We start from the raw sequence: 23,557 nt of genomic DNA on the forward strand, positions 1-23,557 counted from the left end.
GCACATCTCAGCCAGACGACTCGAATTCCGTGCTCGATACCACACAGCCGCAATCATGTCTGTCGCTGAAAAGGCCCGTTTCTACTTGGAGCGCTCCGTTCCCCAATTGCGCGAATGGGAGGAAAAGGAAATCTTCACAAAGGTACGCACGCCACCATCCAACCTAGAACCCCTCCCCCATCCTTGACCACAAGTCACGGCCAAACATCTACACCACAGTGTACCCTAACAAATCTTTGCAGGATGAGATCCGTACAATCGTGCAGAAGCGCAGCGACTACGAGCACCGCATCCTCGCCCCCCGCTCCAACCCCGACGACTTCACCGCCTATGCAAAATGGGAACAATCCCTCGAGTCCCTCCGCCAGAAACGCTGCAAGCGGATGAAGATTGGCCACGTCACGTCCCAGCACACCACTCAATCCCGCGTCCTCGCCATCTTCGACCGCGCCGTCAGCAGACACCCCGGTAGAAAGGACCTGTGGCTCGAGTACCTCAAATACACCGCCGACGTCAAGGCCACCAAGCGCTGGCGCCGGACCATGGCCAGCGCCCTCCGCATGATGCCCACCGACGCTGACCTGTGGATCTTTGCCGGCCGGCGCTCGGCGTCCAACGGGGACATGGGCGGCGCGCGAGGGTACTTCATGCGCGGGTGCCGCTTCTGCACGAGCGAGGGCACGCTGTGGATCGAGTACGCGCGGTGCGAGATGGAGTGGCTGGCCAAGATGCAGGCTAAGAAGGGCGGCAGCAAGAAGAAGGCGGAGCAGGAGAATCCGCTGGCTGGCGAGAAGATGGACGACGACGACGAGATCAAGCTCATTGACGAGGACGATGAGGAAGACGAGGACGAGGACGTTCTGAGCCTCCCCGTGCCCGGCAAGGAGAAGAAGAAGGCCATTGACGAGGAGGAGAGCAAGGCGCTCAAGCACAACCCGGCCCTGGACGGTGCCATACCGATGGCTATCTTCGACATTTCGAGAAAACAGCCGTTCTACAACCCCGAGGTGGCCGAGCGCTTCTTTGACATGTTTGCCTCCTTCGCAAAGGTCTCGTCCGCGTCCAAGATTCTCCAGCACGTCGTCGATGTCATGAGGGAGCAGGACGCCGCTCACCCGGCGACGTGGAATTGCTACATCCGCCTGCCCCTCGTCGGCGTCAGCCCCGACACGCCCGAGTTCCCTCTCGGCCTTCGCGAGGTTCTGTCGCGCCTGGGCAAGGGACTGGACGAGACGTCCGACAAGGCTGCGCTGGAGAGCAAGTCGCTGGTGTGGATCGAGCTGGTGCTCCTCTTCAAGGGTCTCGACGAGGGTATCAGGACGGTTCTGGAGCACACGAGAGATCAGCTGCAGTCATAGCCCTGCCATTGCGCTGTGGGTATATGTTTGTTGACTATATATGGATGTTGGTACAAAACAAAAAGGTGGAAGAAAGAAGTATGGGTATTGAATAGTGTTTTCGGCGCAACACATTGGGAATTAGAAGCGGCCCCCGGCGGGATGTATCCAGTATCCCGGTTTCTTGATACCACTTGCAGAGTCAGTCAGCCTAATCAAACAAGGTCAAATAAAGACAACCCTGCTTCCTGCTCCCGCTCCCGCTACGCTGCTGTGTAATTGGGAAACTTCTTCGACTCCTCAACAGTCTTATCCCACTCCTTGTCCTCATCGAGCTCCTTGGCCATGCGGATGACTTCATCCCACTCCTCACGCGTGACCTTGTTGACGCTGAGACGAGACTGCTTCAGCAGCTCCATGTTCTGCAATGGGCCGTTACCACGCGACTCCTTGAGCAGGCTCAGCGGCACGATGCGTGGAAACTTGTGCTCGATCTTGACGTGGACGAGGCTCCATTTGCTCCCGTCGTGCGGGGCACTGTCGTCGTAGTACGGGTTGTCATTGATGCATGCGTTCCCTGGTAGCTATGTCAACCAAACAGTCTCATGTGTATGAGCTGGAAGGGGGGAGAACACACAGTCGGGCGAGTGCTCCTTGGCTATACTCATGATACCAACAACACCAGGCTCTTTACAATTCGAGTGGTAGAAGAACGCCTTGTCGCCCTTCCGCATCCCCCGCAGGTTGTTCCGCGCGACATAGTTCCGAATACCTGCGCTTTTTGTCAATCACTCGCTCCACACTTACACAGAAAAGTCCAGGACGATGAACCTACCCTCCCAGCCCTCGGGCGTCTTCTTGGCCGCCAAATCGTCAATGGAGAACTTGATCTCATACCCATCCTCGATGCGAACATCCGGCTCGGATTTCATGAGCCAGTACCGCGAGCCCGGCGGATCCCGTGGCTCCGCCTCGGCGTTGAGGTCCGGGACGGGCGCATCGCGAAGGGCCTTGAGTTCGTCCTTTGTCTTCTTTGGCGGCGCTTCCTTCTTCCCTGCCGCCGGCTTCTTTTCATGCATAAGTATCCGCAAATGAGACCAAGAACAGAAAACGGAACAGCTCATAGTGATAGCCGGTGTGTAATTTCACTCAGCTTACCTTGGCTTTCTTGGCGGGCTTCGGCTTCGGCTCGTCCTCGTGGTCGATAGCCTCGGCTTTGGTCTCCTCTTCCTTCTCGATTGATGCTGCTACTTTTCTTTTTTGACCTGCAGTGGCCTTGGGCGGAGGCGGAGATTGTGGAGTTTGCTTGTTGGTCTTCTGTTCTGTCTTGGTGGTGGGCTTGGGTTTCGCTGGCGATGGCTTCTTATCCGCTGGCGGGGCGGCCTTGTCCAGGCGCGTCGATGACCTCAGGCTGCGGGTGACGGCGGGCATTGTGAGAGCAGCAGCACGAGACTGAGAAGTAAGTTGAGTATGTGCGATTGGTAAATCAAGTGAGCACGAGGGCAAGAAATGACTAGGTCTGTAAGTGAAGGTCGTCTGGCTTGTGATGCGTGCCAGTCGATAGAGCAAGCTCATCCCGGAGACGCGCAGCTGTGGTGGGTTTACCGTTCGAGACTGTGCAGCAGGTGGGACCCAAACCGTTGAACGGACGCATGGACCTCTGATTGATCACGTAATCGCCGCCTCGACAAACGTCCCGCGGTGACCGGTCACATTTTCATTTTCATCTTCATCGCTTAGGCCTGAACGGACATGGGAGTTGCGAAATCCCCTCAGCAACCCACTTCAACAAGGTATCCATAGTTAACTCTAAGTTGGGTCCATCGAGATCATCCAGCTAGTCATTGGATTGCATAAGTGTTGACGCACTGCTTGTGATTTATGAACTACATTTTGCCCAGGTCAGAAGGCACAACGACTAAGACATGTTGGTAGGATCACGACCTTGTTTCAATTACCACCGAAGGTAATCGCAGACCACAACTGCTTTTTGGGGACTTGTCTATGTGGTATCATGAGTCCTTCAGAGTTGCCGGATCGATCAGGGAATAACTCACATCTACATGGTCGTAATGAGGCTCAGGCAAATCTCATTCTTGGGTTTCTTTGATGTTTACCATACATGTATTCAAAAGGGCGCAAGGAGCATCAAACTGACCCACCCAGCTGAGTCTCAAGAACCCCTTGCCAGCATTCCCAATATCGCCATCTTCGCCCACCATCAAACACCGTAACATAGCCAAACTCCCAACGCCTAAGATGTTCAAAGCATCAGAAACAGCGCTCGCCGCAATCGGCAAAACACCCCTTGTCCGTCTCCGCCGAATTGTCCGCGCAAACCACGCTGATGTCTACCTCAAACTCGAATGCACCAACCCAACAGGCTCCCACAAAGACCGCATGGCCGCCGCCATAATCCAGGAGGCCGAGAGGAGAGGCGCCCTCAAGCCGGGCATGAAAGTCGTCGAGGCCACAGGCGGCAGCACGGGGTCTTCGCTCGCCTTCGTCTGCGCGGTCAAGGACTACAAGTTCCAACCGGTTAGCTCCAACGCTTATGCAGTGGATAAGCTCAAGACTATGGCGGCGTTTGGGGCCAAGGTTGATATTGTTCACAGTCCGACGGGACGGATTACTGCTGATTTGATTCCTTCCTTGATTCGGCGGGCGAAGGAGGTCGAGAGGGAGGGGAATGTGTATTCTACGGACCAGTTCAATAACCGGGACGCGTTGGTCGGATACGCGGCCCTGGGCCATGAGATCATTCAGCAAGTTCCAGAGGGCGTCGATGTCTTTTGCGCTGCTGTTGGTACCGCTGGATTGGCGATGGGTGTCTCGGCAGTCTTGAAGGCAGCTAGGCCAGAGACGCGCGTGGTTGTACTGGAGCCCGCGTCAACGCCCGTCATCACAGGAGGTCAAGCTGGTTCTCATGGTGTCGAGGGAATCGGTATCGGCTTTCTCCCTCCTCTCTTGGATAAGAAGCTGTATGACGAGGCGCGGGCCGTCTCGGAGGATGAAGCGCGTGCCATGTGTCGGCGTCTAGCTAGAGACGAAGGTATTTTCGCGGGCGTGTCCACGGGGTTGAATGTGGTTGCTGCGATTCGGTTGGCGGCGGAGATAGGGGTTGGGAAGAGGGTGGTTACTATCGCGTGCGACTCGGGTTTGAAGTACTTGAATGGGGACCTGTTCTCTACGCCGCAGTAAATCATTTGTTAGCTCGTACATAAGGTACTTGAGGGTTTTCTCAGGGTGAAGACTGGGTAGTCGGAATCGTTTACTGCATTTCAAAGGGATTGGCAGTGTCACCCAAGACAAGTTTAGGGGTCCACCATTTTGGTAGGTTCGAATACACACAGATGATTAAGCTTATTGATACAGTGATTATCAGTGTCATGGAGCAGAAGTAAGAAACAAAATGAAATTTTTGTTGTTGAATACGGAGCTAGCTAGAATGAAGAAAGCCTTTTGGAAGGCGAAAGAAATGGAATCGTCCCCTATTCCAACATCGGCTTTTAGAAAGCCTCCCAAGTTACGCCGTCCATGCCAAGGGACATCTCGAAGAAGTTTGAACCCTGGCTAGAGGCAAGCAACACCCTTTCAAGTCATTTACTCCTGGAAAACGACAAAGCGGACAATGTAGCCCTGGACAACACTGGTGGTGCGGGCGGCAGGACCGACAAGACCGTTGTAGGTGGTGGTGGTAACGTTGATGAGCTGGGGGTTCTGGCCCTCCTCGGTAGGGAGCTTGGCCCAGCGGAAAGTGTAGGAGATGACGCCGTTGTGAACGGTGGCGTTGACGAGTCTCAGGAACTCCTCGTTGAAGCTGGGCACGACGGAAATTTTCAAGTCGCCCTCAGCCTTCTGGACAACAGCAGTGATGGTGGTCTCGTGATCAGCGCCGAGGGCGAGGTGGATGGGAGACACGACGCTGCCGATGGCGGTGTTGTCGTGCTTGGTAAAGTCTACGCCGGTGGCGGGGACGACGCCCTCGAGTCCGGTGTACTTGATCTCAATCTCCTTGGTGCCGTCGGCGGTGTCGACGAAGACGGTCTTGTTGTTGAAGTGAGAGGCGGGGAGGATGACGGGGAACTTTGTGGTAACGTCCTGGATATCGCGGACTCCCGGGGGCAGCACGCCGCCGAAGAAGCCCAGCAGGGCGAACTTGAGGCCACCAACGAAGCCCTCGACACGAACAAACTTGGGGTTGAGGACGATGGCGGGGACCTGGGCTGTGAGGACGAGTTCGCGGGTCTTGCTGCCGTAGAGAGCAGCGAAGTTTGAGCCTGAAAGAAGGTGAGCCATTTTGGAACTTGTGTTTGGTAGTGAGGTGGGGGAAAAAAGTTTGAAGCGGATGGTTGAGGCTTATAGAGATGATAGTGAAAAGTGAAGAAGCTGATTGTGGTGATGAGGAGAAGAAGACATCGTCAGAGGAAACATCTTTGGTTTTTATACAACAGACTCCCAAGTGTAACAGCAACTGGACCCTTACTTGTTCAGTCCACGTTTTTCAGCTTCTTCTGAACTTGGATAGGAACATCACGCAAGATCCGCAAGCATGCCATTACAAAACACCATCTTTCTCGCGGCTGAGGATACACATCTCCTTTGGCATCCCGAATGGCAGTTGACCTAACCAGAACAGGCAAGATGCATTTCATGAAGACGCTCTAGATTTCATGTTTTCTTCTGCTGCTGCGATCAGTTGAACGCCTCTGGAGACTGAAGTCCAGATTGGAACTTACATGGAGGAGACGATGATAATGGCATAGCGCATGTTATGCTTGTGGCACATGTCATCTTCTAGGTCCTTTAACCTTGGAACGAATTGGTCTACTTGGATAGAGTGCCAGAGACTATGACATGTAGCTCACCATCAGTATCACATCTGGTTCGAACTTTCGCGATTCGCAGCTCTTCTCTACAATGAACCCCGGACCCTTAAGGTCACAGCGATCTTTGTGGCAGAAAAGTTCCGCTGGCATCGACCTGACGTGGGCCATGACATACTTTACAATATTTTCCGACGATCACGACCATTCTGCTCACACCAGACACGACCCTGGAATTATGTGGCTGGCCCAAAGCTTGTAAAGGGACATCATGTGTCGTTCAGTAGCCAATGACCACTCGGCGTGGCTTAGATACAAGTATGAGGTTTGAGCAATAAGCAGGACTGCCAGAGCATTCCACCACGGACTGTCAATTGTAGCTGACAGAAATCGCGGCCCGAGAGATTCATATAACCGAGTAGTGGGCGGTGGCGGCGTGGCGCTTTGAAAACAACCGCAACCCACGAGTCGAACGACGAGGCGCCTCGTCTATGGCACGACATTCCTCCAACTGTCGCCATCAACCATCTCCCCCCCCCGCGCCAAAGGTCGGGTTACTAGGGCGGCCCGCCTTCAGCTGCCGCCCCTAGCGTGTAAGTTCCATAAGAGTGAGTGCCACCGTTCAGTCGAGAACATTTCGAAGACCCCCGAATCCGGAACAGTCTGTGCTATAGTAGATGGCCATGTGCGCCGCCAGGAATGGGGAAGGGTGCTCCCGCTGCAGCCCGCTGGCATGGTCCAGAATGAACGCCGCACGCGGAATATCAGGGTTTGAGACATTTGCGACTGGCGCAATTCAGCCGCAAAATTCGCTCTCAGCCACGCGAGGTTGCGAAAACCTCATGATTGTGAGACATGATTTTGAAACGGGAACAAGTTGCTCCTGTTGACAACAGCTGGGTGAGAATGTGAGGGGACGGCTTCACCCATGGCCACGTCTCGATGCTTGACCGTTTCTCATATCGAGCGTCTGTGACCAGACCCTCGACTGGCTCTGTTAGTAGTGGATGCCGAGGGCAGTATCTCTTTCACACACCTAATTGTGTCTATGGCAGCCGCACTTCCTCTGGCCGAAGATTTCCGTAATGATTCTCTGCAGGTATTTATCCCAATTCCGAAGTTTATAATACTGTTATGTCATTTAGGTGTCGAGTTACATATGCTGCAATACATTGAGGAAATCTGACTTGCATACAATACCATTACCAAAAAGACCTACCTGAGTATCTAGCTAGCATCAGCAACATCGATGCTAGTAATATTGGACATATGGTCAATTAATAAGAATCAAGATTTGGATAAGCCTACATGTAGCATCGTCGCTTTGAAGAATATCTATCTTAGAGTGAGATATGTGCTCAATATCTATGGGCATAATATTGTTCCTATCTGTGCCGTAAATATTTTGCGCCTATACTTATGGCTATTAATATACAAATACTCACATTCGCCTCCACCATCCACATCCAGTTATCTACCTCCAACGCTCAAATGTATTGTTATCTCCGTTCCCATTGCTGCCATGTTGTATAGCGGTAGATGTCACCTCCTAAGTACAGGTATCTATAGATGAAGACTCCCTTGTTCGAGATGTCTAAGCAGGAGTGTAATTGGCCGTCGCAAATCATATAGAATGCTTCTAATAGAGTCCAAGATGATTAATTATAAAATCCATAGACCGAAGCTTGGACCTAGCAATCAAGATTCTATATGTTTGTGAACTCCGCCATTTTTATTCATACCTCATCTCCGTTTCCGTGGGAACGCAACTCAGATCGCACACGACAGAACAGCACACGGGGAGCTCAAACTTTGGGTTCCCCATGATACTGACTCATTGAGCCTATTGAGCTACGGCAAATTTGTTACCGTTTGGAGAAAGGTACCAAGTTCGACTCCATTCAATGCCCCATTGGATGAGTCTTCTGGCTCGCACAGGTCTCTCTGCAAAGAGCGTTTTCGCAGTGAAGGCAAAACTTGTTGCGGCTTCAATGGCTGTGGAGCGTACAGATACAGTAACATTGTGACCATTGTGAGTAGACAACATTGAAAATAAAAGATCTCGCCGAGAGCCACTACCACACTAGCCATTGACACATCCGGAATTCTTCGCCCTCATTCAAAAAAATCGATCCCTCTCAGACTCCATTATCCACCCTTCAATTCGAACAGTATCATGGAGACCATTTGGAACTTGCCTCAACTTCAGTAACCTCCATAGAAGACCTTTGACGGCCCTAACATGCTGCCAACGTGGGAGATTAACCTGGCCTGGAACGTGAACAAAAGTGGACTTGTCGGCTTGCCTGACGAGCTTCTGTTGAAAATCATGCTCTCTATAGACAAGGCCGACTTGTACACGTTGCGTCAGGTGTCATACACCTTCTGGCGCATCTACCAAGGTCGAGACTTTCTCAAAGATCCTTCTCGAGGCGCATACCCACACGACAGTGCCAACATAACACGCGCAAAATGGGATGCTTTTTGCAGCAAATTTCTTCGGCTCAGAACAATGTTTTCGCACTGGGTGTCTCATTTTGGTGTGCCGTTGAATTGCCGTTGCTGCAATACATCACACACGGGCGACTCCAGTTCTCCTCAAAACATCGTCAGACCTATATTAAAAATGGCCCTCAGTACATCATATCAGAGGCATCAATCGCGGTCTGTAGCCACAAAATAGTATCTCTTATGGAAATCCGTCGAGGCTTATCTCAAGCTGGAAATGAATGGGCGAAAATGAATCCCTCTGGTATTCATTGACTTCACAGCATTAACCTTGAATGCTGTTCCGTCTGTAAAGAGACGAACAGTCGAATTACGGGAAAATATCACAATCTCATGGTGAAGCCACCTTCGATTATGTGTTCGGCAATGAGTTCAAATAGGATACACACAATTTGGAAACACAATCGCAACCCAAGTCACCCTCGGCTGCACAATTGGTTCGAAGTCGAGTGGGTCCTGCCTGTCATGATTTCAACCTCAAAAGACCAATGTCACGGATTCTTGGTTATCAAACATGCTAGAAGCGTTCGAATTAAACTTCGGTAATGTGCTCTGTCCTCACATCACAAGAAAAGATCCACTGGGGCCATTCGACCCGAGCATCTGCCACTGCATACCCGGATCCAGCCGCCCAAGGGGACATGTCGGCACCGATGACCAAGAAATTCTCCATGGATGCTTGAGTCAAAACCTACGAGTCATGGTAGACCCGGAGGATGCAGGATCCTTTGCGCCATTGAACTGCCATTGGATGCGTTGTGCCATCTGTCATACCAAGTATAGCTGGCTGAGGCACCGGGAAGTTGTCTATTTGCAAAGATACTCTCCTTCTTTCGGTTTGACCGTTGCAAGACATAAAAGCTCGCACTGGTATCAAATCGAAGCGGTTAATAAAGGCATCAAGCTCGCGCATCCCCATACATATGGCGCCAATAAGGTGGTCGATGACAGGGCGGAAAACATTCTTTGGTGTCATGATAGGTAAGCAATGCAAACTTGGTAGGGACTGGAATATTTACATACGTGTACAATGTGATGAGAAACAAAACCGCCAAGAAATTTGGCCGATAATAGTCGCAGAAGTTTTTAAGTAAGTAGTTGCTACCAATAATGTAGAGCATATTGTTAAGTACCTTATGCACCCTGAGTGCGAATCCACATAGAGTCGATGCTCACGCTATGATTCTGGGGTCTTGAGCTCAATTGATGACGAAGGTTGTGTTAGCAATGTTCAACATGGCACTGATGTCGACATCTCGAAAGCAGTACCTAGGGTGGCTCACTATAAGCGGATATGCCATTGTGTAATTTCCTCATGAGACATGCAAGATGCACCAACATTAGAAGATTGGATTAATATTTAATGAACAAGATGCAAAAAGTTTAGATGAAGTTTGCGTGAGGGTACGACATAGCAGACTTGTTCTTGTGCTTTAATAAAACAACGAGTGTTGTCCCAGTAGAAATTTAACAAAGTAACTAAAATCAATGGGAAAACAATCAATGCCTGTCCGTCTTGCTCATCTCGATGGTGACGGTGAAAGCATCTGTCCGTACAATCTTCCCATCAGAGTCATGCTGCTCGAGGATGCTCTCTTGACTACCCCTTCCAACAACTGTCGTTTTGCCAACGCTGTTGAAACTATCCGCGTCAAATCCCTCTTGGGAAGCCTTCTTGACAGGAGTTCGAAAAAGTCCCTTGTTTGTCCCCAATCTGCCACTGAGTCTCGATTTGGAGTTTCCTGACAAGTATTTGCCGTTGCCTGAGGAGAAAATGCGTTTGCCGAATAGGAGTTCGCCGAGGGGTTGCAGGACAGGGATGCATGCGGCTATGATAATGATGCTGCCTTCCACACTAAGTACAGAGCTCAGGTTAGTCGTTGTGAGTCTTGAGTAAGGGGTTCTTCGTCTTACACTGTCCAAATTACAAGCTCAACGGTGTCATCTTTGTCACAAAGTGTCAGTTGCTACTGCGAAATCGCTTGATCGAGATCCAAGACTTACATGTGTAATCCGAGCTTGTGAGGCTTGGGAGTTTGATACACTTGTAGATGACAACAATTCCCGAACTAAAAGAGTCTCAGTCAACTGTTGTCGGGGTGCGACTCAAACATTGAAGCCTTACAGCGAACCAAAACCGAGAGCTACGCTGAGTACAATCTTCTTCCTTCGGTTCATTTGTAATTTCGACAAGACAACGGCGGGGTACACGGAAAGGTAGACATCGGCAAAGGCACAAAATGCTGGATTTGTTAGCCGATCCAAAGCTGTTCCTTGAGTGGTAACCATAGTAGCTTACCTCCTGAGTACGTCGCGAACGATACAAGGATCCACTTGCTCCAACATTTACCAGAGACTGACGAATCCCATTGAGAGCGTGCTGGTGAACATTGGGCAAAGATGATCGTGATGAACCCAATTAAGTTGACGACGCAAATTATGGACATGGCCCAAAGAAACCTCTTGTGCCATCTACTTGGGTTCAGAATTCGGGTGAGCAACGCGACGACGGCGAGTTTCGGGATGCCGAATGAAAGAAGGCCGGGCGGGTAACCGGCAATGCTCCAAAGCATGGCACCTGACTTCTCATCGACAGAAAGGGTGTCGGCATGGCGTCCATATCCGTAGGAAACAGCAACTGCTACAGTTGCAACGTTCATCCAACCGCAAACCTAAAGTCACAACAGTTAGTTGACGATGCTATGTCTCGATCTGAAAGCTGATCATTTTGAACTCCACTTCCATAGCGGCAACTTGTCTTAGAAAGACCGGAAGAATGGAAGGAGAAAAAATAGAGCGGATTGGTATTATTGGTATAGTCGTTTTGCCATGAACAGGAGAGTACAGATAAAAGTTGTAGAACTCACCACAGACGCAACAATGAAGTAGTCGTCCAGACTGATTTTCCCGAGAACCTTTCCCCTTGTGAAGAGTCTTGCTGCGGTAAAGACTGTGCTGAGAACTGATACACACACGACGATTGCCAGAGCAGTTGGCCCCTTATTCTCGGCGTCCCGAGCTGACATAGTATCCGACGACAATGAAAAGAAGTCGACTGCGCCAAGAAGCGCACAAAGAGGTGCAAGAAGAAACGAAGATCCAGACGGGGAGAAGCTATCCAACGAATAATGAAAGAATTGAAGTCGCTGACATGGGGAAGATATGACTTGGCGAGAGGAGCGGACAGACGGACAAAGGACGGATCAGGGCCACCATGTGCCTCAATCGCAGAACCGCGCGCATCTCAAAGTCCATCGCAGCAGTCATCAACTTACTCGGTCCATGCCTCGGGAAGGATGCGCACAGAAACTCAATTAGATTGATCAACAAGATTAAAAGGTCAAAATGGGATGAACGCAAGGATAAACGACGCCAAGTTAGGGTCGCAGCAATTGCGGTCCCTGGTTTAGCTTGGCCTGATTAGTAGTGGTGCAGGTGGAGGGACCACGGTTATGATTCAAGCATCGTGCTCTGTCCGCCTGCCAAGGGCTAGCAAAACAGGTGTTGGAACAACAACAATTCTTCAACGAGACTCGGACTCGAGTCAAAGACCATGTCGATGTCGGCTTCCGCGGCGGATGTCTGACGTTATCTCCCCACACACGTGGCCTTGAGCGAGATCTGCAGGCCTGCTTGTCTGACAGGTGTCGTTCGAGGCGCTTGTCTCAGCCGTATGATCTTTGAGGACTTGATTGACCAGGTAGAGAAAAGGTGGCTGGCTGCTAGATGTGTCTAACGGAGTTCAAAACATGCTTCAACTTACAGTGCTACCTCGCTGGATGGTGGGATTCTTGAATGGCCTTACGGATATTCCACCCACTCCGCTTCAGTCTCCAGGACCAAGCTTTACTACACTCTGTTTAACATTCGAGACCTTGTTACATCGTGCATTCGTCATATACCACCATTCCGCTTGTTCTCAACTCAAACTTACGATCGAGTGATTGGTAAAAATTCCCCGGTAGTTCTGCCCAGCGGATAGCGACCGGACCGCGAGCGGCGTGGAGAAGACGATCATGGGAGACCTATGTTTTCCGCACCTCAGCGACTTTCCGTACTCCCCTTTGGATGATCCGCTTGGGGCAGGTGTCGGCATAAATCATGTTTGAGCTAGTGCTCCGCGCTACGAGAGAGAATAGCAAGCCGGTGGGCTGCTATGGATACGAAGCTCGCTTATTGAGTCGTGGCAGTAGTATTCGTTCCTCTTTGGACTGTGTAGACGGCGATATGGCACATAGTGAAACTTGAAAGTGAAGGCTGCGTCTACCTCGGCTAACAAGTGTTGAGGAGAAGCCGATGACAACAAGGATCAAGTATAATTCTTTCCAAAATGGTCAAACATTGGCGCTTCGTCGGTTTGTGGATACAAAAGGACCAACCGCTCAGCGAGTCGTAAATTTCTCGATGTGGCCTGACGTTGTCAAATAGCACGGTCAAAGCGCTCAAAATAAATTAAGTCGTCCCGCGTGGCGCAATTCCAGCCGCAAGGAAAACCGGGAACAGCGATGCTTTTAGTGTAACTCTATTCCATGCTCAATAATCGGATTCGCACCCTATCGCCAAGGGGCGCTCTTCCCGAGGAATACGCCAATATCCTGGGAGCCGGCAGCTTCCCCGGATCCGATGCCCCTTGTAATCTTGGAGGCTGTCAGCTGACAAGATTGCAGGTCAGCGCTTATCGTAGGCTCGGAGCAGCAGGTGGTCCGCGGTGAATTTCGACTTTATGTATACGATCAGCCCCAAACGTCTAAAAGGCATGGCACTCGCTTTTGGAGGCTTATATAAACAACTACTTATAGTGATCTTTGAAAGATGAGGCGGTCGAGATCGCGCCGAGAAACCAAGCGCAGGGTCCGACCCAGTGATGTGATCTGGCGATGCCGCGATTGAGTTGTAGATTGACGGATGTCTTTTTCAGTGGGGACAGGTAAGTGATGCCTATCGAAGCACCGTATGCCCGAAAATGTCGGACCAGAAAAGCATATAACATGCTTTCGATTGCAACGAGTTACCAATCCGTGAGAAAAAATATATTTCTGTCTTCTAATCACTTCGGCGGAAGCCATTCGTGGGTAGTATCAATGGCTGAGAACTCTAGTTTCATAGTACGTACCTACCAACACAACGTCGAGGCCCTGGTCTCAGTACCTCACATTAGCGCACTCGAAAAAGTCTTGTACGCTGGTGCGGTCGATACACACACTTGAGTTCCGGCCTTTCTCAACAAGAAACAGCTGATGACAAAGTTACCGGCAGCGCGTCTTCATACCTTCATATCCGCCCTTGTTGGATGAAAGATCATACCACCCTTCGAACTTCGAAGTTACAAATCCACTTTGTAATATTCCATGTTGCTTATCCAACGTTATCACTGCCATTCACATTTGATTCGACTGCACTAATATGGCTTGCGTCGGCATGAGCCCTTTTTCATATCTACTTAGCTATTCAATGCATCCAATTATGTCGATTCATGCCACCGATTCATTTGTATTTTCGTGAGTAGATTCAAAGTCGAGTAATTGACGACACACGATAGCGGATGACTTGGATCCAGGGCCTATTCTGTTGAGGCAGGTAAGGCCGCAGCACATGCTGGGCAACTTCAGCTACATAGACAATAAGCAAGGCTACATCCTTCAACAACCACTGCTGCTGCTGCTGCTGCTCTCTGTGGAGTGTTAAGTACCAACCACTTTTGGTGCTGTGAGCACTTAGATAGGCGTGATGTTTAAGGCAAAACTATAACCAAATGTGACACGAAATGTCGACTTTCCATTGGCACCAGTAAACTCCATACACAAGGTTGAAAGCCGTGATGCCGACAGGACTGACGCAAGCCTCCTCTAAAAAATGCGTCACTTCATGAACTGAAGAAACCCCTGGAGAAGAGAGATTCAGCGAGGTTCTGACAGAGTTACATATATTCTACACAGATCCAAGCGGCGAAGTAAGCTGGCTGAACATGCCATCAACATGCGCTTGTTCATTCCCTCAGCTAACTTTCTTTGCATCAAAACTTGCTTAGACACATAGTTCACATTGTAATTATCGTCTATTGTTAGCGAACCCTGATATTTTTAAACTTGGCCCGTTCCGGATACTTCTTAGCATCATGCATCTGGTCTGTCGCTGACTTGCTGCGTCGAGCACATGCCAGACTCAAAGTATCCCAGATCACCAAGGCTTTGGTATGCGTTTTTTTCTACAGGTACGAAGGCATTATGACGATAGATGTATGGTAACGATAGTACTGATATCAGTTTGCATACACAGAAGAGTATCGAAAGGTACGTCCATCACCATAGCCGCTTGAATTTTGCACCAAAAGCATCAAGCAGCTGTAACACCACATCTGTTGGCATGAGAGCAATGTCACTAGTATATACACTTCCTAGCTCGGATAATCAGATAATAGATGCACGTTATTGTGGAGTCACGATAATCAAATTGCTTCAATTTCATCTCGGAACGACACATGTACATTTCTTTGTGAGACCATTGGAACCGATGGCGTCTAACGGCCGATAACGTAAGTATCAATTTCCTATGCATGGAAGGTTTGAGAGCATCGGTCACTACCTGCTATCCCCGTGGGTTTCATAAGTACACTACCTACGAGCTCAGATCCGATGAACATGCGAGGAACTGCATAATACTTCATCAAAAGGAACAAGTAGCTAGAGCTCTCTCAAGTCGAAATAGTTTGGTTGCGTAATGTGTCCACTGCGTCGTCTCAGGGACGAGCTCGTCCATCAATGCAGTTTGGGTCGTAGAAGAGAAATTTCATGTCTGGAGATCAGACGCGTGGAACGTGTTCGAGCCGCATCCCTGCTGACTGGACAGGCGTTTCACGACTCCGCATGCTTGATATAAGACGACAGTCCATCCAACTTTCTTTCAATTTTTTCAGTTTTGGTCAACCCAACTCTTCTAAATAATCGCTATTCCAATGTATCGCCCTACCTTTGTCGTCTTGTTGAGCAGTGCCCTGGTGGCATGGGCCAAGACGCCCGAGGGCTTTGAGCCCGCTTCCAATGTCGACCTCATTGTTGCATACGGTCAGACGTCGGGTCTCAATGGCGTGGATTTGGCCAAGAGCCGTAAGTAGTTTTCTGCTGCAAAGACGGAAAACAGCTAACTCTGTATCTCAGTCACGCAAACGGAGCCTACAGTTGGCACGACCGAGCCTCTGACCGGCAAAAGCTACGCAATTATCATGGTCGACATCGATATCCCTACCGCGAGCCCCCCAACTACGGGCACCTTCTTGCACTGGGCTCAAGCGGACCTGACGCCAGCCGCGCAGACGACCACTGTCAAGCTGAACGACGGCGAGCGCGTCATCCACACCTTGACGACCACCTCAAACGCGATTGCGGATTACAAGGGCCCCGCACCACCAGCAAGAGTTCCCCTTTCGCACCGGTACATCGAGCTGCTTGTCGACACGAGCGACATCACGGCGGACGGGACGGCTGCCCTGCAGACACTGTCAACCCGCGGAGGGGTTGATGTCAACGCTGTGCTCACCACCGCTGGATTAGCCAACAAGGTGGTAGCCGGAAACTTCTTCACTGTCACCAACCCCGGACCTGCAGCGAATGCGAAGAAGAGCAACTCCACCACCACCGCCCCCACCGGTGCCGTAACACCGTCCAAGGTTCCCTCTGGCATCTCTTCAGGACACATGTCGATGAGTTTCTCAAGCAATGCGCTCCTGACTGCAGTAGCAGTTGGTCTTCTGGGCGCATTTGCTAGCGTCTTCTAAGCAAGGGCGCGAGCATCTCAACGACACATCTTGTCAAGTGCCGGAAGCTTGACTCTTCTGAGACCGGCTTTTCCATGACGAGAACGCGCGGCGCAGGATCCGCGTCTTGTTTCTGGACAGGTTGTCGTCTCAAGTAATGAATACAATAATACAAGCTTGGTTTCATCTTATCTTTGAGCATTCATCCCCTGTTTCACAACGGCCATGACATTGACATTGCGACCTTGGGAGCACAGACGGCCGCAGTGGGGCCGTGGTTGGCCGGAAATGCCGGACAGACACGGCCCGATCTCGGGTCTTCTATTCCTTCTCTAGGTTGTCAACAAAACTCTCAGGCCTTTCCTGCGCGGTCGAGTCTCTTTGAATGAACACTTGCTCGAGCGAGTCACTCTGAATAAATGGCACCTAATCGTGCAGATATCTTGTCACAACTCATGTCTTGCCCGCCCGAGACTTAGCTTACAGGTAAGCATGGAATGCCCGCTGCTTGACCTGTTTTGAGTGAAATGAAAAAGGCCGAGTCAAAGGTTTTCAGTGACATCCCTCAACTTAATCACGAGGCAAGACATTGAGTCACAAGGTAGGATACACAAGCAGAGTCTTCCTTGGTGCTGCACGTGGAGCTCAAAACGAGAGAAATGATGTTGCTGCCCCACTGTGGCTGACAGATTAATGTCAATGGGCAGGCACTCGCGTAAAAATCGCTGCATCTCGTCACCTGCACGATTTACTGGGTCGTCTCTATCAATGAAGGTCCCGGATGCACATGAGATTTTGCTCCGGGAAGATCCCATCGCTCACGATGCCCAAAGGGGATTTCAATGCAGCTTATACGGGGTTGGCCTCATTCCAGCGGAGCCAATGGAGTTAAAAGCAATTACGGCGGCTGCAGTCAGCTTGACCATTTACAAACCACACCCCATCACTTCAAAGTTGTCAGTATCCCAACTCGGCAACGGCCATCAAATGCTCTTCTCGTCAGATATGTAGATAAGTACTTGGATTGGATAGTCATGTCTTCCAAGATATCGCATCAAAGCTCTTGGTGGTAGTAACAAGGCCCGAAGAGCCACACACTTCAAAGCGCGTTTTACGCGTACCACCTCTCGCTTTGTGAAGTTGAACGGCAAGACTGGTGCAACCCTTACAACTTTTCATGCTTTTTCTCAACAACTTGTCTCGAAACCACGTCACCTTGCAGGAAGCACTTTGTGCAAGTGATCTTTTATGGCGAACTTACCCACCGAACTCCGTCTATCCATTTCCATAACGGGAAACCCGGTGGGCTACTCAGTGGTAGCAAGCGGCAAGATGATACCCGATGGCCCATTTACACGTCTCTCGGCCCGGTGCCCGGCAGTGGCCACGCAGAGACCACTTTTCTACGATTCAGTTGCCGAACCTGGCAACATCCGATTGACTCAGCGGGAGATGCAGTTGGGGTTGCATAAGCACGCGAATCTTTGTCCGCTATAGCAAGATACCCGATGGTCTAAGACGACGGGCGGGACGGGACGCAATTGCATAGGAACGATTCGAGCCCCACTGCGTGATAGACATGCGCCAAGTAGGCTGTTCAGACCGAGGAAGTCAGATCCGATGTGTAAAATGCAATGGACTGCCGGCAATTATGATTAGGCCTTTTCGATGAGTCTTCCAAATCCACGCTTTTGCCTGTGTCCTCTCTAAAGAACATACTTAAGACTAAGACTGGATCCTCCGTAATCCTCCATCCTCAGGTTTGATCACCTAGTTCATGCCAGAACACTCGTCATGACAGTGACAACGATCGAGATTCCCGTGCTGGGTAGCTACCCGTCACTCATTTGGATCATTCCCGCTGCGTTCCTCGCATTCAAAATCCTCACCTTCGGCAGTAGAGAGAAACATCTTCCGCCCGGTCCACCAACACTTCCCATCCTTGGGAATGCTCATCTGATTCCATCGAGAGGCGTGTACGCCAAGTAAGTACTAGCCGGTCCCGTAACAGTGATCCTCATCACTAATCAAGAGTAGACTCAAAGAGTGGGCCGATCAATATGGATCGATCTACTCTCTCAAAGTCGGGCAAAGCACTATGGTTGTGCTCAATGATAGACATGCCGTCCATGAACTCTTGACATCAAAAGGGGCGTATTACAATGACAGACCAATTGATCAGCAGTATGACCTCGCTATGCGTCAAGAGAATACTTCTTTGATGCATGATGGTCCTGTATGGAGAGCAGAACGGAAGATTACAGCCACGTACTTCTCCCCCAAGAATCTCGACGGCGCACTAAGGGGAGTACAAGAGTCTGAGTAAGTTTCAAGCACAACTTCAAATGGTTTCATATAGCCCCCAGAAGCATTGTATCTAACGTGAGTAGGATTTCTGTCCTAATGCACGACCTACTAGAGAAGCCTGATGAATTCATGGAGAGTGTGAAAAGAACAACTGCTTCTATCGCAACCATCACAATTTTCGGTCAGCGTGCTCCCAGTTGGGAAAGCTTCTGGGCATATGTAAGTTCTTCCTCCTTGATTCAGGTGTGTCAACCATATTACACAAGCTAATCTAATCCAGGCGGTTTACATTGCCATGGATGGGGTAAGCAGTTCTATCGTCGATGTGTCTTTTTCAAAGCTTGCACGAGAACTCAGCTGATCTTGTCAAGGTTTCTACTATTCTCGAGCCTGGTTCTTACCTACCTGTGGATCAATTTCCAATTCTGAAATGGATCCCGGATCGTTTGGCCAAGTCCAGACAACGAGGAAAGGAATTATACTACACCATAACGAACATTTGGACCAAAGCTCGCGAAGACGTGGAATTGCGAAGAAGCCAGGGTATTAGGAGGGAATCTCTCATTGACAAACTTCTCGACGAAGAAATCAAGTGTGATGTGCCCCTTAGCTACACAGCGTTCAATAACTTCCTAGGAGGCCTACAGATGGCAGCTGCCGATACCACAGCCACAGCGACCTTGACGAATATTATGCTCCTGGCGAAGCACCCTGAGGCTCAGGAGAAAGCAAGAGTCGAACTCGACAGAGTCTGTGGCACAAAAAGATTTCCCAACTGGTCTGACTTCAAGAGCTTGCCGTACATTAATTGCATTGTGAAAGAAGGGTTACGAGCGAAACCAGTGTGAGTATTCTGATCAGTGATCAACCCGTTCCGAGTTCGAGCATGATGCTGATGTAGGCAATGCACCTAGAATACCTACCGGTGTACCTCATGCCTCCAAGCAAGACCGATGGTACGGTGACATGTTCATCCCAGCTGGCTCCTCCATCTTCATTCCAGCATACGCACTCAACCACAATAGCGACTTGTCGCCGGACCCTTTCACCTACAACCCAGACCGCTACATCCCTGTCGCCGACAAACTCGCGCCTGAACTTGCCGCTTCACCCAAGTACGAAGAGCGTGATCACTACTCGTACGGTGCAGGGCGACGAATGTGCGTCGGGCTGCATCTCGCTGAGCGGTCTCAATGGCGCATGGTAGCACAAATCCTCTGGGCATTCAAGATAGAGCCAGCAATTGGGCCCGATGGGAAGGAGGTCGAACTAGATTCGAGCCCTGAAGGGTACATTGAGGGGTTTTTGCACACCCCTAAGAAATACAAGGTGAAGTTTGTCCCGAGAAGCGAGAAGCATGTCGAGGTCATCCGGCAAAGTTTTGACGAGGCTGTGGAGTTTTTGAAGCAATGGGAGTAACTACCTGAGGCTTTGACATTTATAGATTTGTAGTGTGGCTGGATATCTTCGGCATCATGCACATGCAGAGACTTGGTCTGAGGATCGAACGAGGCTTGGTAAGTATGGTTGAAGCTTGTGTACTTAGGAACAATTTCTATCCTGAATGTGACTTTCTGTATCTCTTTCGTCGCTTGGAGGCTTCTGCCGCTTGCCATTTTGCGCAATTTGAGTAGATGATCTCGCGGCTATATCAATTACCCTTCGGCTCACGTCCGATGGGAATAGGTCTTTCCAAGTGCCTCAGCCATTTCGGCCGCGTTCTTTTGAGCGGTGTCTCTGAGGTTAGTTGTAAGTCTTCGATGGCACTGGCCCATCGCACGAGTTCTTCTTCTCCAAACTCAGTCTGCATGATTCCCAACCCAAAGGGCATGCCCGTGTCTGAATATACTCCTGCTGGGATCGTGATCATCGGGTATCCAGCCTGCGCAGCTATCTGATATGTTTGGGCTACTGAGATAGGCACGAGCAAGCCTGAAAGCGGGTTTCCAGTGTGGTTCAGTGCACCGTCGATGCCGACACGCGTGGTGGTCTGCATGTAGTTGAGAGCTTTCCAGTAAGTATCGTTCCGAATTCCTTGAGTGGCATTAGACATCAGGAATCCATCTTGCCCAGAGCGAAAAGCTGGTAAGCCGTGAAACACTTTGTAACTTCCAGACATTGTGTAGTTCCCATCAAAAGGATACCCTCCTTCGATTCCGTCGTTTTCGTAATTGAACTTGATTATATCCTCAAGCGATCGCATCTTCGTGTTCTGGAGTCCAGAGAGGTATTTCTTGATGTTGCGATAGAAGTCTACCAGGACAACTGTATACTCTGACTTTTCGGGGTGGCCGATCTTGCCTTGCCAATTCCAGTCCCAGCCTGTTTTATTCACGACATTCCCGTGATCAGTAATTTCAGTGAAGTTGACAATGGTACCGCCATTCTTCTGGATGAGAGTTATCAAGCTGCCAAGCTGTGCTTTGGTTTCTTCATTCGCAATAGCCCAAAAGCTGTTCCACGGAATGCCGAATGTTGCGTTGTGTAGGCTAGTTTTGTTAGTCAGATATTGAGCGTAGCCTCCCGGTGGAGGTGTCTTTCCGCTCTGGGCTTCGGTGTAATTGTCTCTTGGGTCGATCCCGTAGATAGCATCGAGGGCGTACACTGCATCGCGGACAGTTCGGCCGAAGGTGCCAACTGTGTCTTGGTGCTCGCACTCTGGTATGACTCTACATTCCACAGGTCAATAAAGGCTTATCTGCGCGGGGTATCAGTCATCTAGTGATGATTTATCAACGTACCCGTCTCTTGAGGTCAGTCCGACAGTCGGCTTGATGCCTACTATGCCATTTTTATGAGCAGGGCTGATTACTGATGCCGAGTTAGTGACAAATGCGCATGATCAATGAAACAATGCCATGGTCTTACCACTGCCGTCCGTTTCCGTGCCGAGAGAAAAGGCGATCGCATTGGCAGCAACTCCTACTGCACTGCCGGAGCTACTTCCCATGGGATTGAAGACCAAGTTGTAGGGGCTTCGTGGCTGTCCACCCCGTGGGGAGTACCCTTCTGAATATCCGGTGCTCCGCATGTCTGCCCATTCGCTCATTGTGGATTTCCCAAATAGTACGGCTCCCGCTGCTCTCAAACGAGCGACAACGAAGGCATCGCGAGGGACAATGCTTCCCAATAGTGCATAGCTCCCAGCAGTTGTTTCCATACTGTCTTGTGTCGCAATGTTGTCTTTGACAGTGAACGGGATTCCATGGAGCGGACCGAGAACTTGGCCTGCTTTTCGTTGTTCGTCCCTTTTGGCTGCAATCGTCATGACGTCCGGATTCAATTGCATTACGGAACTATTTCAATGGAACTATTAGTTAGCAAATATGAGCTGGATATACAGCGTAGGAACGCTAACCTGATGTACTCTTGAGTCTGAAAAGTGCGTTGCATGTAGCACATGACCAGCTGTTGAGACGTCAAAATGCCATCCTCCATGGCCTTCTGCATCTGGTCGATGGTCGCTTCTTCTAACTTGAAGGTTCCAGCGCAAACGGGCATGGGGAAGAGTTCTGTAGTATTTTCATTCTGCAGCAGTGGGAACAAAGGAGTCACCAAGCTGGTGCTGGCCACAAGTTGGCCGATGGACGGAGACACAAAGTATGCTAGCATCAGCAAGGGTCCGGATTGATGCCACGCTGGGACTATGGACGGTGGTGCAGTTAAACGCATAGTTGCTCAGCGTAAGCTATCAGGATAGAAGATGATTAAAATGAAGTAAGGAAAGAGGGCCTAGTGCGAGAAGTCATCAATGGTTATCGTGTACGGAATCGGTGTATTATATAGGTAGCCAGCGTGAAAGCCGGACCTCGAACTGCCACAGGACTCAGAATTTTCTAGAACGACTTGAAGGTCTTAGGCTTATACCATGCATTTCGCCGGATCTTGATGGTAATTGCAATTCTCGCCAGAGGTCCAAATCATCATTTCGGCGCTTCTGTTTTCGGATCCATCACCTTGTGGCTTTGCCTCCTTATTGGAGAGTTTGCGATACGCCGATATCCCACTTTTCTTACAGCTTGTTTCCTTCAGCAAACTGCGGTCTTTGAGACATGTGCATGTGGCTAGTGCTCGCTCAATAGTGTCAGGCGATTCACGCGTTAGCTGCATTCGAAAAACCCTTGCGTGGCTGGCTGAATGATTAGGCCAATCTTGCTAGTCCACGGCTGTCTCACGCAGTGGTTGTCTGCGGCCTAATTTGTATTGTGTGTTACATACAACGCATTGAATGCATCCGTTGAACCTTGAGACCACCTCTTGTCCTTGAAAACCGAAGCGAGTGAATTCCGAACGACCTCTTTCTGTGGTGAATCAATGTCTGCATGCTAAACAATTTGTCAAACCTCATACACCGTGAATTGATGGAAAAGTCTTCTGAGGCCAGGCGTAGGGCTTCTCCTAAATTAATTGTAGTGCCGATCTCATGAAAGTGGTATTCCCAATACTTCCATGGCATTTGAACTTCAGTAAAGTCGCTCAATTCAGGAGAATTTAGGCTCAGATTCAGATGTGCCGAAAGGGATTCAGGCACCAAGATGTTGAAGTCCTTACGCACCCATGCATGCATGACTTGTACCGTCTGTATTGTGATTATGGCCAACCAATTCTCATTTGTTGGACGCAAACCCATATTGCAACTTCCGACTTCTTTAAATATTTGATCTGGAAGTTGCGTTAATTGGCGCTCGAGTCTGCATCACAGCTGCGATCCTCCATCTCTTTATAGCCTCCCGTAGGCTCGTCCAAATCAAAGCCATCCAAAAGATCAGATAAGAACTTTTAGTTCACTATCAGATAAGTTACCAAAAACCTGTCCTAAATCACTCTCT

The 23,557-nt window shown here is 50.0% G+C and overlaps 8 protein-coding genes across 8 annotated transcripts; 4 read left to right on the forward strand and 4 right to left on the reverse strand.

The window, feature by feature from the left end:
- Positions 1-55: 55 nt before the first annotated feature.
- On the forward strand, positions 56-1,358 carry CABS01_07445 (U3 small nucleolar RNA-associated protein 6; the record flags this gene model as incomplete). Its single annotated transcript, XM_060540808.1, has 2 exons — positions 56-142; positions 243-1,358. The coding sequence occupies 2 exons, from the start codon at positions 56-58 to the stop codon at positions 1,356-1,358; spliced, it is 1,203 nt and encodes a 400-aa protein (XP_060402976.1).
- A 242-nt stretch (positions 1,359-1,600) lies between these two features.
- Positions 1,601-2,768, reverse strand: CABS01_07446 (uncharacterized protein; the record flags this gene model as incomplete). The annotated part of the gene is made up of 4 exons (XM_060540809.1): positions 1,601-1,914; positions 1,975-2,109; positions 2,173-2,404; positions 2,496-2,768. 4 exons carry the CDS (start codon positions 2,766-2,768, stop codon positions 1,601-1,603), a joined length of 954 nt encoding a protein of 317 aa, XP_060402977.1.
- Positions 2,769-3,596: 828 nt separating this feature from the next.
- On the forward strand, positions 3,597-4,538 carry CABS01_07447 (uncharacterized protein; the record flags this gene model as incomplete). The annotated part of the gene is made up of 1 exon (XM_060540810.1): positions 3,597-4,538. The coding sequence occupies one exon, from the start codon at positions 3,597-3,599 to the stop codon at positions 4,536-4,538; it is 942 nt and encodes a 313-aa protein (XP_060402978.1).
- Positions 4,539-4,940: 402 nt separating this feature from the next.
- On the reverse strand, positions 4,941-5,636 carry CABS01_07448 (uncharacterized protein; the record flags this gene model as incomplete). Its single annotated transcript, XM_060540811.1, has 1 exon — positions 4,941-5,636. One exon carries the CDS (start codon positions 5,634-5,636, stop codon positions 4,941-4,943), a length of 696 nt encoding a protein of 231 aa, XP_060402979.1.
- Positions 5,637-10,171: 4,535 nt separating this feature from the next.
- Positions 10,172-11,697, reverse strand: CABS01_07449 (uncharacterized protein; the record flags this gene model as incomplete). Its single annotated transcript, XM_060540812.1, has 6 exons — positions 10,172-10,526; positions 10,586-10,616; positions 10,676-10,740; positions 10,797-10,914; positions 10,971-11,343; positions 11,539-11,697. 6 exons carry the CDS (start codon positions 11,695-11,697, stop codon positions 10,172-10,174), a joined length of 1,101 nt encoding a protein of 366 aa, XP_060402980.1.
- A 3,926-nt stretch (positions 11,698-15,623) lies between these two features.
- Positions 15,624-16,442, forward strand: CABS01_07450 (uncharacterized protein; the record flags this gene model as incomplete). Its single annotated transcript, XM_060540813.1, has 2 exons — positions 15,624-15,774; positions 15,826-16,442. The coding sequence occupies 2 exons, from the start codon at positions 15,624-15,626 to the stop codon at positions 16,440-16,442; spliced, it is 768 nt and encodes a 255-aa protein (XP_060402981.1).
- Positions 16,443-18,215: 1,773 nt separating this feature from the next.
- Positions 18,216-20,147, forward strand: CABS01_07451 (cytochrome P450 2D18; the record flags this gene model as incomplete). The annotated part of the gene is made up of 6 exons (XM_060540814.1): positions 18,216-18,406; positions 18,459-18,743; positions 18,812-18,947; positions 19,009-19,032; positions 19,100-19,572; positions 19,643-20,147. The coding sequence occupies 6 exons, from the start codon at positions 18,216-18,218 to the stop codon at positions 20,145-20,147; spliced, it is 1,614 nt and encodes a 537-aa protein (XP_060402982.1).
- Positions 20,148-20,379: 232 nt separating this feature from the next.
- On the reverse strand, positions 20,380-22,400 carry CABS01_07452 (glutamyl-tRNA(Gln) amidotransferase subunit A; the record flags this gene model as incomplete). Its single annotated transcript, XM_060540815.1, has 4 exons — positions 20,380-21,397; positions 21,470-21,539; positions 21,597-22,024; positions 22,087-22,400. The coding sequence occupies 4 exons, from the start codon at positions 22,398-22,400 to the stop codon at positions 20,380-20,382; spliced, it is 1,830 nt and encodes a 609-aa protein (XP_060402983.1).
- Between the last annotated feature and the right edge of the window lie 1,157 nt (positions 22,401-23,557).

The sequence above is a fragment of the Colletotrichum abscissum genome (assembly GCF_030869225.1).
Source record: "Colletotrichum abscissum strain IMI 504890 chromosome Unknown Scaffold_16.1, whole genome shotgun sequence".
In the NCBI taxonomy this organism is placed as follows: domain Eukaryota; kingdom Fungi; phylum Ascomycota; class Sordariomycetes; order Glomerellales; family Glomerellaceae; genus Colletotrichum; species Colletotrichum abscissum.